The sequence below is a fragment of the Bufo gargarizans genome, chromosome 8 (assembly GCF_014858855.1).
Source record: "Bufo gargarizans isolate SCDJY-AF-19 chromosome 8, ASM1485885v1, whole genome shotgun sequence".
In the NCBI taxonomy this organism is placed as follows: domain Eukaryota; kingdom Metazoa; phylum Chordata; class Amphibia; order Anura; family Bufonidae; genus Bufo; species Bufo gargarizans.
In genome coordinates, this window is record NC_058087.1 from 48,925,947 (window position 1) to 48,945,307 (window position 19,361).

At 44.0% G+C, this 19,361-nt stretch overlaps 1 protein-coding gene across 1 annotated transcript in view; it reads right to left on the reverse strand.

Annotated features, from left to right (window-relative positions):
• Window positions 1-156: 156 nt before the first annotated feature.
• USP40 (ubiquitin specific peptidase 40) overlaps window positions 157-19,361 on the reverse strand; it is a 63,722-nt gene continuing 44,517 nt past the window's right edge. Inside the window, 14 exon segments of the mRNA XM_044304120.1 lie at window positions 157-1,130; window positions 4,051-4,145; window positions 4,229-4,324; window positions 4,553-4,763; window positions 4,848-4,913; window positions 6,665-6,741; window positions 6,743-6,784; window positions 7,441-7,535; window positions 9,230-9,335; window positions 9,452-9,526; window positions 10,549-10,616; window positions 14,014-14,050; window positions 16,735-16,821; window positions 17,142-17,230. Of these exon segments, the coding sequence (XP_044160055.1) occupies window positions 1,046-1,130; window positions 4,051-4,145; window positions 4,229-4,324; window positions 4,553-4,763; window positions 4,848-4,913; window positions 6,665-6,741; window positions 6,743-6,784; window positions 7,441-7,535; window positions 9,230-9,335; window positions 9,452-9,526; window positions 10,549-10,616; window positions 14,014-14,050; window positions 16,735-16,821; window positions 17,142-17,230 (1,229 nt within the window). The 3' untranslated portion in view covers window positions 157-1,045.

The following is a 19,361-nucleotide window of genomic DNA, read 5'->3' on the forward strand; positions in this document are numbered from 1 at the left end:
AGCAGAGCCTCTAGGTGTAACAGTAACGCCCCCGTTGCGCCAAGAGGCTCATTTGCATATATTAAAACATCATTTTTCTCAGCAATGCAGGCAAATATGAACATTGGACCAACACAGATGCCTTCAGCTGCCAAGTGCACGTGTAACAGGCCAGCCAGTGTCATAGGTACAAATCTGCTGACAGATGCCCTTTAATGTGGTGAGAGGAGTCTGAAAAAGACTTCTATTTTGGGAACCAACAAGCTAAAAAACCACCATTTCAGAACTCTAACGAGTCTTACACAAGGAAACACTCAACCTGCATATCATCAGTGCTATTATCCGCATACAGAAATAACAGTTTTTTAGATTGTCTCTTTTTCATTTTTTCACAAACCTTCTGTGGAACACAGAATAGTACTTACATGGTAGCAATCTGACAAAGACAGGTCACCAAGTCATGCCTGCAGCAGGGTGGAAGGGACGGCTAACCAGATAAAGGCACATTAAGGAAATTCTTATGGGTGACGTAGAAAACCAACAGATATCAGCTGCGCTGTAAAAGACGACTCGCTTTACATGTTACCTACCCTATGCAACAAGATCTCAAGCCTGCAAGTATCTTAACAAGCCCTTAACAGGGTGCAGTTTACCACGATTAAGAGCAGCTTCTTCCCCCCAGCAGGAATGTAAACCTTCACCGAGCAAACCTAGAATGAATGGAACCATTACGAGAAGCCACAGTGAAAGAGAGCTGATGAATACAGCAATGTGCTTTTCTCTTTTCACCCAAGAGCAGCAACCGGACAAGAACCGTGACAAGTAATTTGGAGATGATGAGAAAAGAGAAGGCACATCCACAGAGGAAAAAAATGTCCCTGACGGTTTGCAGAAGAGTTCTGTGACAAGCAGTGGTCTACAGCAAATAGAGATCACGACCTCCAGGGGAAGAGAGACCTAGATACCACAAATCACACTGCCTTCCACTGACCGTGTATGCCTATCCCTGAGAAGAAGGGAAACCGTATCCCAGACTGTTTGCCCCAAGCTCTGGAGCAAGTCTTTGTTATCTGAATACTCCCACTCGGATGGATAGAGATGCTTCCGTCTTCCGCACACTTGGACAAGCTTTTTCACTGCAAAGTGCTGAACTGTGAAAGAGAAAGGGAAAAAAGAAGTGGAAATCTTGGCAATTATTAAGAAGGTCTACTAAAAACGTTAAAGGCTATGGAATTTTATTTTTTAACGATTGCATTTTACTCATGAAAAAAATAAATTTTTTCCAACCTGCGACCCTCCAGCTGTTGCAAAACTACAACTCCCAGCAAGCCAATAGCTGTAGGCGGTCCAGGCATGATGGAACTTGTAGTTTTGCAACAGCTGGAGGGACGCAGGTTGGTCATTCCTGGTGTACATAGAAAATGTTCAGCTGTTTTTGAGTTATAGGGGTTAAAAATCAGTCTATGTGCAGAGTATCACCTCTCAGTTCCATCAGTTGACGGCTCATGTGAAGCCTTATCTCTGATCTCCTGACCTCATAAATACTCATTATAGCTAAACTCAAATTGGATGCGAAATATGGATATGAATATGGCTTAAATTAGTGTTTATGAGGTCCGGAGGTCAGAGATAAGGCTTCACATGTGCCGCCAGCTGAAGGGACTGAGAAGTGATACTTTGCAAACAGAATGATTTATAACCCCTGTATCATAAAAACAGCTGAACATTTTTAATAAAGACCAAGTGAAAAAAAGATTTTTAACCCAAAATAATCAAAATGCAATCATAAAATAAATAAAAAAAATCTCCCAAAGTTGACCAAAGCCTTTAAAGAGGCTGTGTCACCAGATCACCCCTATTAAACCAGGCACATAGCCTGGTGGGGGTGATCCTGCAGTTTAAAACAATACATTTGTCCTCACTGTCAGCGCTACGGTTGTTGATAAAATCATACTTTTATTCCTTTGCTGGCAGGCAATTTCTAGCACCAGGAGGCGGGCTTTTTCAGTATGAGCACCGCTATGTGACGCCTACCGACGTCTACACACCCCTCCTCCCATGGTGTGCTGTCCGCATCTTTTGCAGCCCCATTGAAATGAATGGGACCGCACCCGTTCTGCCAAAATTGCGCAATGGATGAGGACCCATTCATGCAGATGTTTGAATGGACCCTAATGATGTTTGTGGAGAAAGGTGGAGAGGAGCTGGATACAGAAGAGCTACTCTGTGTACTTTTAGAGGTTTTGGGGACTACAATATACAGTCAGGTCCATACATATTGGGACATCGACACAATTCTAACATTTTTGGCTCTATACACCACCACAATGGATTTGAAAATGAAACAAACAAGATGTGCTTTAACTGCAGACTGTCAGCTTTAATTTTAGGGTATTTACATCAAATCAGGTGAATAGTGTAGGAATTACAACAGTTTGCATATGAGCCTCCCACTTGTTAAGGAACCAAAAGTCATGGGACAACTGGCTTCTCAGCTGTTCCATGGCCCGGTGTGTGCTATTCCCTCATTATCCCAATTACAATGAGCAGATAAAAGATCCAGAGTTCATTTCAAGTCTGCTATTTGCATTTGGAATCTGTTGCTGTCAACTCTCAAGATGATATCCAAAGAGCTGTCACTATCAGTGAAGCAAGCCATCATTAGGCTGAAAAAAACTAAATAAACCCATCAGAGAGATAGCAAATACATTAGGTGTGGCCAAAACAACTGTTTGGAACATTCTTAAAAAGAAGGAACGCACCGGTGAGCTCATCAACACCAAAAGACCCAGAAGACCACGGAAAACAACTGTGGTGGATGACCGAAGAATTCTTTCCCTGGTGAAGAAAACACCCATCACAACAGTTGGCCAGATCAAGAACACTCTCCAGGAGGTAGGTGTATGTGTGTCAAAGTCAACAATGAAGACAAGACTTCACCAGAGTGAATACAGAGGGTTCACCACAAGATCAACTTGTACCAGAGTGATGGGAAGAGAAGAGTATGGAGAAGGAAAGGCACTGCTCATGATCCTAAGCATAGCATACCACCTCATCAGTGAAGCATGGTGGTGGTAGTGTCATGGCGTGGGCATGTATGGCTGCCAATGGAACTGGTTCTCTTGTATTTATTGATGATGTGACTGCTGACAAAAGCAGCAGGATGAATTCTGAAGTGTTTCGGGCAATATTATCTGCTCATATTCAGCCAAATGCTTCAGAACTCATTGGACGGCGCTTCACAGTGCAGATGGACAATGACCCAAAGCATACTGCAAAAGCAACCAAAGAGTTTTTTAAGGGAAAGAAGTGGAATGTTATGCAATGGCCAAGTCAATCACCTGACCTGAATCCGATTGAGCATGCATTTCACTTGCTGAAGACAAAGCTGAAGGGAAAATGCCCCAAGAACAAGCAGGAACTGAAGACAGTTGCAGTAGAGGCCTGGCAGAGCATCACCAGGGATGAAACCCAGCATCTGGTGATGTCTATGCGTTCCAGACTTCAGGCTGTAATTGACTGCAAAGGATTTGCAACCAAGTATTAAAAAGTGAAAGTTTGATTTATGATTATTATTATGTCCCATTACTTTTGGTCCCTTAACAAGTGGGAGGCAAATATGCAAACTGTTGTAATTCCTACACCGTTCACCTGATTTAGATGTAAATACCCTCAAATTAAAGCTGACAGTCTGCAGTTAAAGCACATCTAGTTTGTTTCATTTCAAATCCATTGTGGTGGTGTATAGAGCCAAAAATGTTAGAATTGTGTTGATGTCCCAATATTTATGGACCGGGCTGTATTTTTGCAGGGTCAGGTAAGTCCTGACTTGCAGGATCCATTGCAGTGGCTATAATGTACATATCTCCATAGCTCCATTGAAAGGAGGAATTAGCAAGCTGACGTGATCACACTGATAAACCTGTAATGATAGGACATGTCAGAAAGATGTTTGGTATCACAGTATGTGCGGATGTACAATACCATAACATTTTTTTTTTCGTTCCGGCATCTTTGAAATTGGTGGACATTTTGGATTATTAAATCCTTTTAAATGCCCCAGACTCTTACCTCTTCTTCTTGTCCTCTGCAATCTGTCTTTGCTTTTCCTTAGCAATAAAATCTGCTTCTGAGCTGAAGTCCACTCTGTCATCTAAGAAAAGGTTCTGCCAAAACCCAACAAGTCAATACCCAGAACCCTTTCCACAGAATTATACATAAAAATAGTCTGATCACAGATGCAACTCACCTTAACCCCAATAATGTCACCATCTTTTAGGTTATATGGTGCCACCTGCAGGTTATCGGCTTTCTTTTTCTTCTTTTTCTTAGAAACTTGCTGAGTCTGTGGAGGACAACATCTCAGACATACATAAGCAGTCTAATTAAATCTCTACAAAACACTCATTGGGTTTCTGTTGTGGATAAATCCATGGCGAAGGGAAGAAATTATTAAAATGGATGGTCATTGGGTATACTGTAGATGAAACTAATGGGTTGACAATGGGTGGGCAATTGTATGAATGGAACGGAGCACTAGTTTTTTCATATCATCAAAAATACATACACTCACCCAGCTGGATATCGGAAGCCATTCATGTTTATCTGGAAAGTACTTTGCAATCTCAACTTTGTCCACGGGCAAAGAGCAATGGGTGGCAATCTTCTGACGCAGAGCAGATGCTGTGCAGCCATGAGAAATATTCCAAGCGATGTCCACAGGTGGGAAGTATCGACACTCCCCTGGGACGGAAAGTTGAATCCGCAGAAGTATATCTTGAGGTCTATATGATCAAGGTGGAAATTTTAGAATTTTTAATTTCATACTACATGCCTTCTAATATTCCATTGCGTAGTGCAATACTCACCCGAGAATCTCCTCCACCTGCAGCGGCTCCACACAAAGGGTTGTGTTAGAACCTAGTTTGCAGTCACTGCAAAGAATAGAGAAAGTAATAATAATAATATGGTCAAGACCTAATTTTTTAAAGAGTTTTCCAAGAGTTAAATACAGATGACCTGTCCTAGGGCATCCATAAATGATCAGTAGAAGTCCTTCTCTTAGCTCCCCCACCGGTCAGCTGATGGAAGGGGTCACTGAGATCGCACAAGCACTTCCTCAGCCACATGGCCTTTGTGCTGCTCAGTCCCATTCTAGTGAATGGGATTAGGCTAGGTCTACACAACGACATTTGTCGCGCGACAGATAGGGCGCAACATTTGTCGAGCGACATTTTGTTGCACTAATGTCGCGTGACAATTTTTATAATGGCAGACTATGGTGTCGCACTGCCACATGCGACATGCTGCGACTGCGACGCAACAGTCGCAGAAAAATCCATCTCGAATGGATTTTCTGCGACTGTTGCGTCGCAGCATGTTGCAGTGCGACACCATAGACTGCCATTATAAAAATTGTCGCGCGACATTAGTGCAACAAAATGTTGCGTGACAAATGTCGTCGTGTAGACCTAGCCTTAAGCTGCAATATCAAGCACAGCCACTACAATGTACGGCACTGTGCTTGGTATACTAAGAGAAGGAGTCCAAGGAGTCGGACCACCACCAATCTGATATTAGCAGGAAAAAAGTTTCCACTGTCCAACAAAATATAAATACCGGATCCACGCTGATACTTTGGAACAACTGAACTGTCTGGTGTGAACTGTTTCCAATCCGGGTGGACTCCTAGCAGGATTAGTGCCTCGGTTCACACCCTCCTTGTTTCCTTCTCCAGGGTCACAGACTGCCGGCAATGCTGCCTCTCTGTGTTGTGGTCCTAGTGCACAGTCGTAGAACGAGTGACGTTCCACAAACACAGATTGCGCAGAATAGACATTTATTTACTTTCAAGATCGCCGTCAACAAATTGCATATAAACCACCACTTCAAACCGCACAATAGCAGCTTCCACACATCGACATAAAACTTCACTAAAAACCCCGACCCAGTGTTTTTGCCCCTGATGAAGCAGAGCGAAACCCGGGTCGGACTCCTTAGTGAAGTTTTATCTCGATGTGTGAAAGCTGCTTTTGTGCAGTTTGAAGTGACGTTTTATATGCAAAATCTTGAAAGTAAATAAATGTCTATTCTGCGCAATCTGCGTTTGTGGAACGTCACTATTCGTGCTACGACTGTGCACTAGGACCACAACACAGAGAGGCAGCATTGCCGGCAGTCAAGGAGGGTGTGAACCGAGGCACTAAACCTGCTAGGACTCCACCCGGATTGGAAACCGTTCACATCAAACAGTTCAGTTGGTCAAAAGTATCAGCGCAGATCCGGTACCAATCTGATATTGATGGCCTACACTAAGGAAAGGTCATTAATATTTACCTCTAAGAAAACCCCCTTAAGTTCCCCCCACTTCAGATCAGCTCATCTGTTAGTCTTCAGCAGCAGGAACATGTCCTACTGTTTATTCTACAAATGGAGATCAAGCATGCTCAGCTCCCACCAATGCGGAACTAAAGGGGATCCCAAGGAGCTGAATCCCAGTTTTTAGATGCCCTAAAAGGGTTGCTTCCCTGTCACAGAGCAGCTTTCTGTTCTGGTTCATGGAGAGGGATCTTGAGTGGGGAGGAATCTTCCACTATGATGTCCATTTTCCCTCACGGGCATATGGATAGGGACTGTCTTAACAGGAAACCCCTTTGTCTGATGTGCATATGCTCTAACAGGTCACCTGATTTGCACGTGATTTAACCGCAGCAATTTTCCTAAACCCTTGTTGTCCAAGGTCCAGACACGAAGGTACTCAGGGAGAAGGAATCCCAAGAGCATCAAAAACTGTTAACGTCATAATCTGAACAGAGAAAGAAAGTATGAAAATGGATAAACATCTGCAAGTCATAGCGCACAATACTAAGACAACATGGACACTAAGGGTACTTTCACACTAGCGTTTTTTCTTTTCCGGCATTGAGTTTCGTCACAGGGGCTCAATACTGGAAAAAAACTGATCAGTTTTATCCTTATGCATTCTGAATGGAGAGCAATCCGTTCAGGATGCATCAGTTCAGTCCCTCTTACGTTTTTTGGCCAGAGAAAATACTGAAGCATGCTGCAGTTTTCTCTCTGGCCAAAAATCCTGAACACTTGCCGCAATGCCGGATACGGCATTCATTTCCATTGAAATGCATTAATGCCGGATGCCCCCAAAAAACGGATCCGGTTTCCCGATCAGCGCATGCGCAGACCTTTAAAAATGAGAAGGAAAAAAAAATACCAGATCTGTTTTTCTGGATGACAACCAGAAAGATGGATCCACTATTGCAATGCATTTGTGAGATGGATCCACATCCGTATCTGTCTCACAAATGCATCCGTTTGCGTCCGGATTGCCGGCGACAGAACTTCCTGCCGGAATCCTCTGCCCCAAGTGTGAAAGTAGCCTTAGTCAAGCTTATTTGTGAGCTCCACAATGCAATACACAAGGACTTGCTGCCAACTTGTAGATACCTGAAATTTAAGGTCTTGTAGTGAAGCATCTTTGGATATTTCTATGTGGCACACAAAGCAGAACTCAGACTCCACATCTGCCTGTAGGGAATTCTCTGTGAAAAGCAGAGAAACAGCAAATTGTTGAATGACCCAATTAGGTTTTGCCGCTCACAGGTGGTGAGCCAACAAGTGTCATAAATGCACAGTGCCACACATGTCCACAGGTTGTAAGAGGTATTGCAGCTCAGTCTCATTTACTTTAATGGAGTTGAAGTGCAGTAGCAGACATGACCCGTGGACACGTGTGGCAAGGAAGCAGCCATGTTTTTCTTATCCTGGACAACCCTTTCTCATGTTCCCCTACACCTCTGCCAGTGGATCAACTACCGGGTGGGCTTAATTTGCCCGGTCTCTATTAAAGACATATCTGCCACAATCTGCTTCATAGTCAGAGAAAATGCAGCTTAAAGGGGTTATCCAAGAGTAATAGAGACCTTGCAGAGTGGCCGACCAGCGGTGGAGAGCATAATGACCTGTCCCCGCTGCAGGGTTCGATGCCTGATGCTCCCAGGCACGTGATCCATGGGAAGCAGGTCACCTCTGAGGCCTGGTATTGGCTGCAGCAGTCACGTGCCCCCCCTGTCAACAGATGTTGATCTAAGAGTGACAAGGAGAGGAAAAGCTGGCCCGGGAGCGCCAGACTCTGAACCCAGTGGCCAGGACCAGGTAGGTATGAGCTCCACTGTGGGTCGTCCACTCTGGAAGGTCTGTCTTAAAGCCACTTCACACTTCTCAAATGAGCAGACAGTTTTTCGGACAATCGCCTGCTCATCAGTGAAGGGAGGAGCGATCGGTAATGCCATCGCTCGTCCCTATACAGAATCATTGTTTGCCGGCAGCAGAGGCTGTTTAGACGGTAGGATCTGCTGCACGCAAAAAATGATTTAGGTGTCCACACCAACCTATTACCTGGTGAACAAGCGTTTCACTCGTTCATCGGGTAATCAGCGGCACCTTTACCCAGGCAGATGATTGATAAGGGTCCATTCACACGTCCGTAATTTGGGTCCGCATTCGTTCTGCAATTTGCGGACCCATTCACTTTCAATGGGGCTGGAACGGATGCAAATCCGCATCCGCATTTTCGGGATCCGCATCTGTTGTTTTGGGATCTGCAATTTCGTTCCTGAAAAAAATAGAACATGTCCTATTGTTGTCCGCTATTGCGGACCAGAAAAGGCATTTTCTATTATAGTGTCTGTGATGTGCGGTCCGCAAAACACTTACGGACGTGTGAATGGACCCTAACAAGTGTTCGTACGGGCACTAACATGTAGATAAGCCTTGAAACGGACTATTGGACAAAAATGGATCAAGGAAGAGAAGGATATTGTTTAAGTGCTGCTGTTATTTAGTAACCTGGAATAAAACCAGAAAAGAAAAACAACATGGGGGGGAATTATTATTGTCTTTGTGCTAAAACACCCGCATCATAAAGACACACATTTTTACAAAAACATAATTTGACCAAAATTTTGTGATGTTCCTGCCACTCACGGCACTTTTTTCCCCCCTTAGCAGAAGGTGCGGGACCTCCCATGGCTCCTACCTCTACAGATTTACTTTCATTTATTCTATGGTAGCTCTGGGTATTCTGGTGCATGGACAGATTAAGATGCCACACAGTTAGTAAGGGGCCTGTGTCTTTGTGGCATCTTACTCCAGGGCACTGGTGAATGAAATGCCAGTCTTAGTAAATCCCCCCCTGCCAAGTTTTTGATAGATTTAACATTCCTAATGCACCTACCTCCAGATGGGTGTATCAGCAGTGCGGCAGGATGAGACACGACATGATTAATGGAATTGTGCTGCGTCTTGGGACAGTACAGCCATATTGATAACTTCAGGAAGCCCTGTGAGGAAGTGATCACATACAATGAGATTTTCTTAGCAGAAGTAATATGGACTATAGGAAAGTCAATGATATAACAAAGCGGTCTGCGATATTAGAGTGCTAACAAACACTGACCTTGGGCGGAAGTCTTCCTTCTGTTATAACAAAAATGTCTCCGGACCGAATTTTTAAATCTTTCAATGAAGAGTCCTGAAAATACAGAGAAAGGAGGAAAATATATAATAATTAGGGTATGTTCACATGAGACTGAAATGCTGCAGATTTGCCCCTGCAAGGTTGTACAGTACCAGCATCTCTCCTTCACTGTTCTGTGGTACAGATGGTAAATCTACAGCGTCCATGCTGTGTATTTTCATCACAGATTTTACTTTTTGCAATACAGAGAGTGAAATCGGTATAAAATCAGCAGCGTTTCTGCGATGAAGTCTCCAATAAATACCGCACCATTAGGTGTGCTTTTTTTTATTGCTGCAGCATTCTCAGCAGCATTTCAGTCACACGCGGGCCTGCCCTTAGGGTACCCTGATCTTCTAGCAGCCTACTTAGACATTGGAGTTATTACTTTCTAAGGACATCTTGCTATGTATACAGAGATAGCTGTCCGTCACTGACAGCGGTACACGGGGGAGGTGTTATCAGTGATGGATAGGATTCTCTGTGTAAGTGTGTATACATAGATAGCTGTCTGTCACCAACAGCGGTACACGGGGGAGGTGTTATCAGTGATTGATAGCATTCCCTGTGTAAGTGTGTATACATAGATAGCTGTCCGTCACTGACAGCGGTACACGGGGGAGGCGTCATCAGTGATTGATAGCATTCCCTGTGTAAGTGTGTATACAGAGATAGCTGTCCGTCACTGATAACACCTCTCCCATGTACAGAGATGTGTTCACAGGGATGGTCTTCTGTTAGAAAAAGCAGAGAAATAAATGTATAAATTTACACATTTTACTAAATCTTTTCCCATAAACCTATATATCAATCTGCTCAGCTACTCCTGCTCTATAATGCTGTATTATATATGCTGCCTGCATATTGCACTGCAGTTTGTGGTGACAGTTCCTTAAGGAGAAACAAGCAAGAGGCTGAAGTTTTTCTCTGCAGCAAAGTCTAATTGTGCCGCCAAGTTCCTAAAAGGAAGAATATACAAAAGTGAAAAAAGAGGCTATGCCAGAATATATACTAAAAACATCACTTGGTGCCATTACCTCTTCAGTCAGAGCATCTCCAGCTTCATAGCACCAGTCCATCCTTCTTAGGTGCCAACCAGCATCACCTAATAAAAAAGGCTCATATCAAGTCTGAACTGAATTATGGTTTTGAATTTCAAGACATTAATAAGTGCCATTAGAAAGGTATTATTCAAATTACTCATGTCATATTAATAAATGCATGTATGTAGTGCTGTGAAGCCATACTGTATAGTCACTAAATAGAACATATTAAAGGGCTGGCCAGGATATCGATATTCATGGCCTACCTTTAGGACAGAGAAGGCAAACAGTGTATACCGTATATAAAACTTTCTATGTGTGAATGTAATGATGATATATGCGATTACAATATTAGAGGGAAAGGATACGTTTATTGGGGAAAATTGTACAATTGAAAAGAGGCTCTAGGACCCTGTTGGGCCGCCTTTAGCCTGGATACTAGATGAGATATGGTTGGGCATGGAGGTATACAGGTTCTGTATGGTGTCCTGCTACATATTTGCCCACAGATGTTGCAGCGGAGCCTGTAGCTCCCGCACACTTGTAGGTTGCAGACGCTGGTTGGTGTCCCAGCTGATCCCATAAATGCTCAATTGGCAATAAATCTGGCGACCAGGCAGGCCAAGGAAGTTTTCCAATGTGGTGAAGACATTCCTGGGAAACCCATGTTCTGTGTGGGCGACAATAATCCTGCTTTAAAATGCAGGCTGGAAGGCCCGTCATGAGAGGAACATCTGTGGCCGCAGGATGTCCTGCACATATCACTGAGCTGTTAGTGTCCCTTGTATCACTACATATGTGATGGCCCCCGCACCAGCAGTGTCACATCACAGCAGGATTGAAGTGCTCACCACGACACCTCCATGCTGGAACACAACCATTGTGGGATCCTAAACAGAACCTGGATCCATTGCTAAAGATGATCTGGCTCCAGTCTGTAGCAGTCCAGGTTTCTTGGTCAAGACACCACTGCAAATGATGGTAACAGGCTGTCAATGGCGGGACACGGAATGGGCGCCATGACACCAAATGTCCTTCTGCTAAGGGTTTGGAAATGGTCCAGGCAGAGCCAGGGGTGTGTAATGAAGGTGCTGCCTGTGTCTGAATGGTGGACAACGAAACTGTGGGAGCTGCTGATGCTTGGCAGATCAAATGATCCCCCTGTTCTGGTGGTCTGTCTGGGCTGTCCAGAGCCACCGCTCCTAAAAGCTAGGTCACAACAGTCTAGACCAGGCATGCTCAACCTGCGGCCCTCCAGCTTTTGCAAAACAACTCCCAGCATGCCCGAACAGCCTACAGCAGGGCATTGTGGGAGTTGTAGTTTTACAACAGCTGGAGGGCCGCTGGTTGAGCATGCCTGGTCTAGATGGTGGGCAATATTTTGAAATGAACATGCTGCTTCTCTCAGTCCAATGATGTGCCCCCACTGAGAGTCTGTCAACTGGGCAAAACGTGTCATACAGGCATGTCTAGCAGTCCATGATCTCTCACCAAGAGGTGCACTACTCAAAAGTAGCCTATGAGAACCTTGGTATAGGGCAGCGGGGGAGCACTTTTATGCACTCCACACCTGTAATCATTTACATACAGCCTGAGACACAAATGCAAGCAGAGGATTTGTAGCCATCTGACATTTCTATCTGGGTGCGTCATTTTTCTTTAAAAAAGTTATCATATCCAGCGTGTATGATATTTACAGATGAATCTAAAATGAATCGGATTTAAAGGCAGGTTGCCATTCTTTACACACATCCCTTATGAAGCCACGTTAGTTAGCAATACATGTGGTGGATGCGATTTGAAGAGAATGGGAGCATTGCTGCAGTAACCAGCTCTGTACGCTACACAATGGACGCAGCTGTATAGGGACGGCGCCAAAGTTACAAGGCAACAGCTGATTGGCAGAGGTGTGAGGTGTTGTATCCCTGCCAATCTGATATTATTAGTTACATCCTGAGGACAGGCCACCAGTGTCAAAATCTTGCACAACGCCTTTACATATATTCAGTTCTTAAATGTTTGATATTCACAAAAGAGAACATTATAAAAGGTTAAAGGTTATGGACACCTTTGAGGAAAGTGATTATTATTGCATTTTACTCATTTTGGGCTAAAAAACATTAGTCTTTATTTCACTTCTCAGTCCCCTTAGCTGACATCTCATGTGAAGCGTTCTCTTTGATCTCCTGACTTCATAAACACTCATTTAAGCCATATTCTTATTGGTTTGATAAAAGTTTAGCTATAATAAGAGGTCAGGAGTTCAGAGATAAGGCCTCACATGAGCTTTCAGCTGACGGGACTAAGAAGTCATATACTCTGCAAAAAGACAGATTTTTAAACCCTGTAGTTAAAAAATGGCTGAAATTTTTTAATAAAGACCAATTCAAAACTGATTTATGCCCAAAATGAGTACAATCTAATCATTTAAAAAAAATGCCCTTAAAGGGTTTCTGTCACCACAATTTTTGCTATTAAACAGGCTGACATTATACATGTGCAAATGTCACCTGAACTTAACTCTTCTTTTTTTCAGTGTGCCCCCCGTTTTTGTGCAATTATAACTTTTATTATATGCAAATTAGCCTCTAGGAGCAGGGGATGGGAGGTGGGGGGGGATTGCGTTGCACCTGCTCCTAGAGGCTCTGTACTCCCACCCCATGTCATGCTCTTCTACTCTTGATTGACAGGGCCAGGCCAGCATTGGTCTCCTCCTGCCGGCCCTGTCTGCTGGGGAAATCATGCGTCTGCATCGTTCCATTCAGTATTCGGCGCAGGCGCAGTGAGGCGGCCGGCAAGCGTCCTTCCTTCACTGTGCCTTCGCCGAATACTGAATGGGACGATGCAGATGCGAGATTTCCCCGGCAGACAGGGCTGGCAGGAGGAGACCAATGCTGGCCTGGCCCTGTTAATCAAGAGTAGAAGAGCGTGACATGGGGTGGGAGAACCGAGCCTCTAGGAGCAGGTGCAATACCCCCCCTGCTCATAGAGGCTAATTTGCATATAATAAAAGTTATAATTGCACACAAAATGGGGGCACACTGAAAAAAAAGAATAGCAGAGTTAAGTTCAGGTGACATTTGCACATGTATAATGTCAGCCTGTTTAATAGCAAAAATTGTGGTGACAGAAACCCTTTACGGTTTCCATAGCCTTTAAAGTGCAGATTCACATGCATTCAATCTAAATAATGAATTCATCTAAATAAAAAGCCAAGATCTTTACAGCCTGTACTATAGACCAGAACTTTTCTTGTGATTTGGACTGTACAATCTTTATACCTGCACCTTTATAATAACCTGATGTAGAGAAACATGCAAAAGGTCAGCGTGAAACAAGGCGCTGAGCTCGGTTCCATGTATAAGGTCATGTTACAAACACAAAATCATCATGCTGTGGAGACTGGAGGAAATCTTAATGTACATTTTTTGTAAAAAAAAAAAATTAAATGTTTCTCACTTGGTAAGCCGGCTTTCTGCAGCATTTGATCCAAGCACTGAAATAAAACATAGGTCATAAGATGTCCAGCACTGAGGACTATATATACTCGGATACTTGCATAAGAACACAACTTTTTTGAGTAAATAATCTTCAATGAATATTGTCAGAGAAATACTTAACCGCCTGCCCCCCAACCACCACAAAAAAATAAATAAAAAATAAATAAAAAATGCTTAAAGGGGTTTTCCGAGTCCTCTGGATAGGTCAACAGTATCTGATCGGTGAAGGTTTGACACCTGGGACCCCGCAAATCAACAGTTTGGCAGTGGCGGTGGCGCTCACAGTAGCGCAGCGGTCTTCCATCAGCTTTTCCTAGGCCGTGTGACTTCATGTACATCGGTCACGTGGCCTAGGCGCAGATCAGCCCCATAGAAGTGAATGGGGCCGAGCTGCGATACCAAGCATAGCCGCTATACAATGTACGGCTCTGTGCTTGGTGAGCAGAGAGAAGGCCGCAAGGCTCACAGGAGCGCCGATGCTTTCTCAAACAACTGGCGGGGGGGCCCGGGTGTCAGACCACCACCGATCAGATATTGTTATAAAATCTTGGTAAACCCTTTTAAAATCATGAATTTCCACGTGTGGTACATGGATAACTGATATACACCAACAGCCTAATTGCAGTGGCCTCCCTTGTGCTGCTCAAACAGCACTGACCCGCCAAGGATTTGACTCTGAAGGTGTCCTTTTGTATCTGGCACCATTAGCAGCAGATCCTTTAAGTCCTGAAAGTTTGAGGTGGGGCCTCCATGGATGAGGGATGCTTTTCCAGCACATCCCAAAGATAATCAACTGGACTGAGATCTGAGGAACTTGGAGTCTGAGTCAATATCTTGAACTCTTTTTCAAGTTTCTTATATCATTCCTGAACAATTTTTGCAGTGTGGCACATTATATTGCTGTAAGAGGCCACTGCCATGAAGGTGTGCAATTGCCTATACAAGTTTAGGTATGTGGTACATGTTCTTTGGACCATTTTGGTAAGTACTAACCACTACATACCCCAATATCCTGCTGTTTTTGAGATGATCTGACCCAGTCGTCCAGACATCACAATTATTCCCTTCTCAAAGTTGCTCAGGTCCTTACACATTTCTCCTGCTTCCAACACATCCAGTTCAAAAACTAGCTGTTCACTTCCTACCTAATGGTGACCTAAAACAAAACGCAGACTTGGAATCTGCTTCAAAACTCAAAATTCTACCCATTTCAATGGGAGTTTCGGAGCAGAATCCACACCAAGAATGAACATGTCACTCTTTTGTTACATGATATCAATGGGAGGGAAATTGCACACATTTTCTGTGCAGATTATAGGTTTGGAATCTCCACCCAAATACACGCCGGAAAAACTCTTTGTGAACTCACTCTAAGCCAGGGTTTCGATGTTCAGGTTTTTTAATGCTGTTTTATAAGCCAAAGCTAGAAACAAAAGGAAATATTTGTGGCGTATATCTGGCGCAGATTCTGTCGCACACCATGGTGGGGCAGAATCTGTGACTTCTTCTCTGCTCACGTCAGATCTAAAAAACATGGGCGTGGTGTGGGGGCGAGCTGGTTTTATTCATCATTTTCTACGACTGGTTCAGACGTAGAAAATGGTCTAAATCTAAGACAGCTAGGAAGCGGTCTTACATTTAGAATCGGCAGTGAATACGCCGAAGCTATGTAGAGGCCGGCGCCTCTTCATAACTATGGCGGAGCCACCGCCAGGTATAGGGGTTATTAACGACCGGCGTCTAATCGAGTATTACACTAACCGGTAATCGGGTTTCCTGGAAGTCTCCATGACACCACACCCTGAGAATGACGTCCTCTGATAGGACAGGAAAAACACAGAGAGGTTTAAATCCCAGCCCTTCCCCTCCATCACCAGTGTATTTCCAACGTAACCAGGATAAAGGGATAATAAGTGACTTAGATTTAGGAAAATAAAATATATTCAATCTATGAACTAAAATAAACAGGTGGGAAGTATGTGGTGTCATGGAGACTTCCAGGAAACCGGATTACTGGCGAGTGTAATACTCATTTCCCTAGTCGTCTCCATGACACCACACCCTGAGAAATAAAGAATATATTAGGGGCGAACAATAGCTCAAAGGACTTTCCACCCAAAGGCCATGTCTTCGCCAGAAAAAATGTCTAGCTTGTAATGCTTTCCAGGTTGCCGCCTTACAAATCTGTTGTATGAAGGCCGACTATCTCTCTGCCCAAGAAGCAGCAATGCCTCTTGTAGAGTGTGCTCTAAGTGAATAAGGGGCTCCCGTCTCTTTCAATGTAGCGAGGAGAGAGAGCACTCAGACGTGCCATTCTGTCTCCTCATTTTAGAGATCGGCACGGGTCTCGGCACTCTGACCCCCACGGATCAAAACACTTGATAAGTCACTATTTTTTGAAACTGCACTTACTCTTTAAACCTGCATATTTCACAGTTTCGATGAGGTTTAATACATAGTCATGTCAAGTCAAGAGGGTACAGAAATCTGCTGGTAGTGCTGTCTACCATAGCTATATATACAAAAAAAAAAACACCATTTCTATTTTTTCCTGCTAATTTTCAGTTTCGGCTTTTAAGTGTGTGTTATTAGGCTGTAGTAGGAGCATGACCTAAAGCATTATTAAAAATCTGTCTCATCATATCAAGCAATTGGGAAAGCTATTCATCTGGACACATACCTCCTTCACGGTCACGGTTTCCTCCAGGATAATGTCTTGCTCCTGTCCTTCCTGAAGATCAGTTGCAAGAACAAATGAGAGGAAGACCTGCATAGACATAATGCAGTTTATATGAGACGCTTCCTACACTGTTTAAAAGTGTATTCCCACCTTGCCATAAATGCCTTATAGACGTTGGTCCTGCCTCTGGCCGCCATGAATGGAGAGCTGGAAGGGCACGTGCGCAGATCTCTCCATTCACTTCTATAGGAGTTCAAGAAGCAGCTGATTTATCTAAACAACTTCTACAACCCCCAGTAATCAGCTGTAAGGGAACCTCCACAATGACCTTCATATGCTCTAATAGGGGAGCATAGCTTTAATCTGCGATTTATACAATACACAATGGTGCAGGTAGAACGCCATACCTCCGAAGGGTTGGGTGCTCTGCCTCTACACAGACCCAAAATTCTCCCAGCTTTAATGTCAGCCTCCTGCACTGTGCTGTGCTCAGAAACTGGAGAAAGAGAGACAGGTAGTAAGGAACAGCTTTACTAGTGATCGGAACACAAAACATATCAATGAAACTGGTAGTCCGAGCTACAGATATTGATGGCCTATCCTTAGAGGTCTGTGGGGGTCTGACACTCTCCAGCCAGTGTACAGAACAGAAGCAGAAGGCCCCACACACAGAGCTACAGTGCCGTCTGCTTCTAGCTCTGTGCACGGTATAGTTTCTGGTGCCAGCGGCTGCCTGAAACAGCTGATCGGTAGGGGTGCTGGGTGTCAGACTCCCTTTGATCTGACAGTGAGGACCTATCTAAGTCCTGGAGAACCCCTCTGAAGGGGTTTTTCAGTTGCACAAAAAATCTGCGAGATGCGACCCGCACCCTGTGTTTCCATCCCAGTGCAAGACTAACAGGAGTGTCTGAGGCATCAGGTCTCTGCCTTTCCTTCCCCTTCTAACTCGAATGTCACAGATCCAAGCCTGCTCAAAGCCCTGCTGGAAAAACCCAGCTCTACCACACGGCATCATTGCCGACATCACGTCTACAAGACAGGGTCCAGGAGAATGAGCAGGTAAGAGATGTCGACAGAGCAGAGCCTTACAAACCTTCCCAAGACTCAGGTTTCAAAGTGTTGTAATCGGGATAGTAAACCAATACAGCGGAAAACGTCCAGTGACCAAGATGGAATCCGGCAAAAACGGAGCATTATAGATAAGCAGTCACTATTAGTAAGTGATAATGTGTTGCTTCCTGTCAACTAATGCTCAAAACCGGAATACTCCTTTAAAGAGGACCTTTCACTGCTCCTGACATGTCCGTTTTAATAGCTTCATGAATTTCCAGTGTAATAACAATTCTGAAACATCTATTCTTATGGCTCTGTGTTGTGCCATTCCTCTGTTATTTCTACTAGAAGTTATAAATGAATTGCTAGCAGTCAGCAGTAAGGGTACAGAGGGGAGGTAACCAGTTGGGGGGGGGGGGGGGGGTTGTACCTGCACAGACTCCATCCAATCAGTGCTGCCATTCTCAGACTGTGCAGGTACACCCCCAACTTGTTACCTCCCCTCTGTACCCTTACTGCAGACTGCTAGCAATTATTCATAACTTCCAGTAGAAATAATAGAGGAATGGCACAACATAGAGCCATAAGAATAGATGCTCCAGAATTGTTATTACAAGGGGAATGCATGAAGCTATTAAAACAGACATGTCAGGAGCGGTGAAAGGTCCTCTTTAAGTGTCACCTTCTCCCAGTTTTTTTTCAGTTTGCATCATCTTCCCTTCACTACTCTTAAGACACTGCACAATGTTACAGATGAATGTTGGGAAGGAATCGTTTCTTCCCGACAGTCAGCAGCTCGTTCAGTGAAGGAGATCACTGCATTTACATGAAGCGATCTCCTTCACGGTATTAGAACTAAGGATTGCTATTGCGATTGCTCGTCCTCATACAGAATAATTGTGTCTGGGCAGCAGATCGCTGTTTAGACTGCATGATCTGTTGCCCAGAACTGATAATTGGTGTGCCTGAACGAACAACAGGATCACCCGCTGAACGAGCGTTCCCTTGTTCATTGGATGATTGGCAGCACATTTATACGGACAGATTGTTTGAAGGAACGTTCGTCCTCGATAATCTGCCCAATTATAGGGCAGTCTTTAAACATTACTACACAGCACACTGCTCAAGTGTCCTGTGAATGTTATTAAACAGAATTACTTATTTTCTGACTAGTATCCATCTCTGTCCATATCATATATAACTGCTAGAAAATGTGCAGTTTTAGGCCTCATGCACACGACTGTATCCGTTTTGTGGTCCACAAAGCTTGGATCCTTAAAAACGGATGTGGCGTGTGTGCCGTCTTTATTTGCAGACCCATTGTTTTCAAAGGATCCATGGTACACACTTTGCAAAACATTCCGTATCTCTATGTCTGTTCCGCAAAGAGATAAAACATGTCCTATTACTTGTCCCTGGACCTAATGAAGTCTCGGAGTCTGCAAACATAGATGCAACAAAGACGGCATCTGTATTTTGCGGATCCGCAACTTGCAGAGAGCAAAACAGACACGGTTGTGTATGAGGCCTTAGGTTGTAAACAATTAGATGTGTCAAATAATTTAGACCGTCAG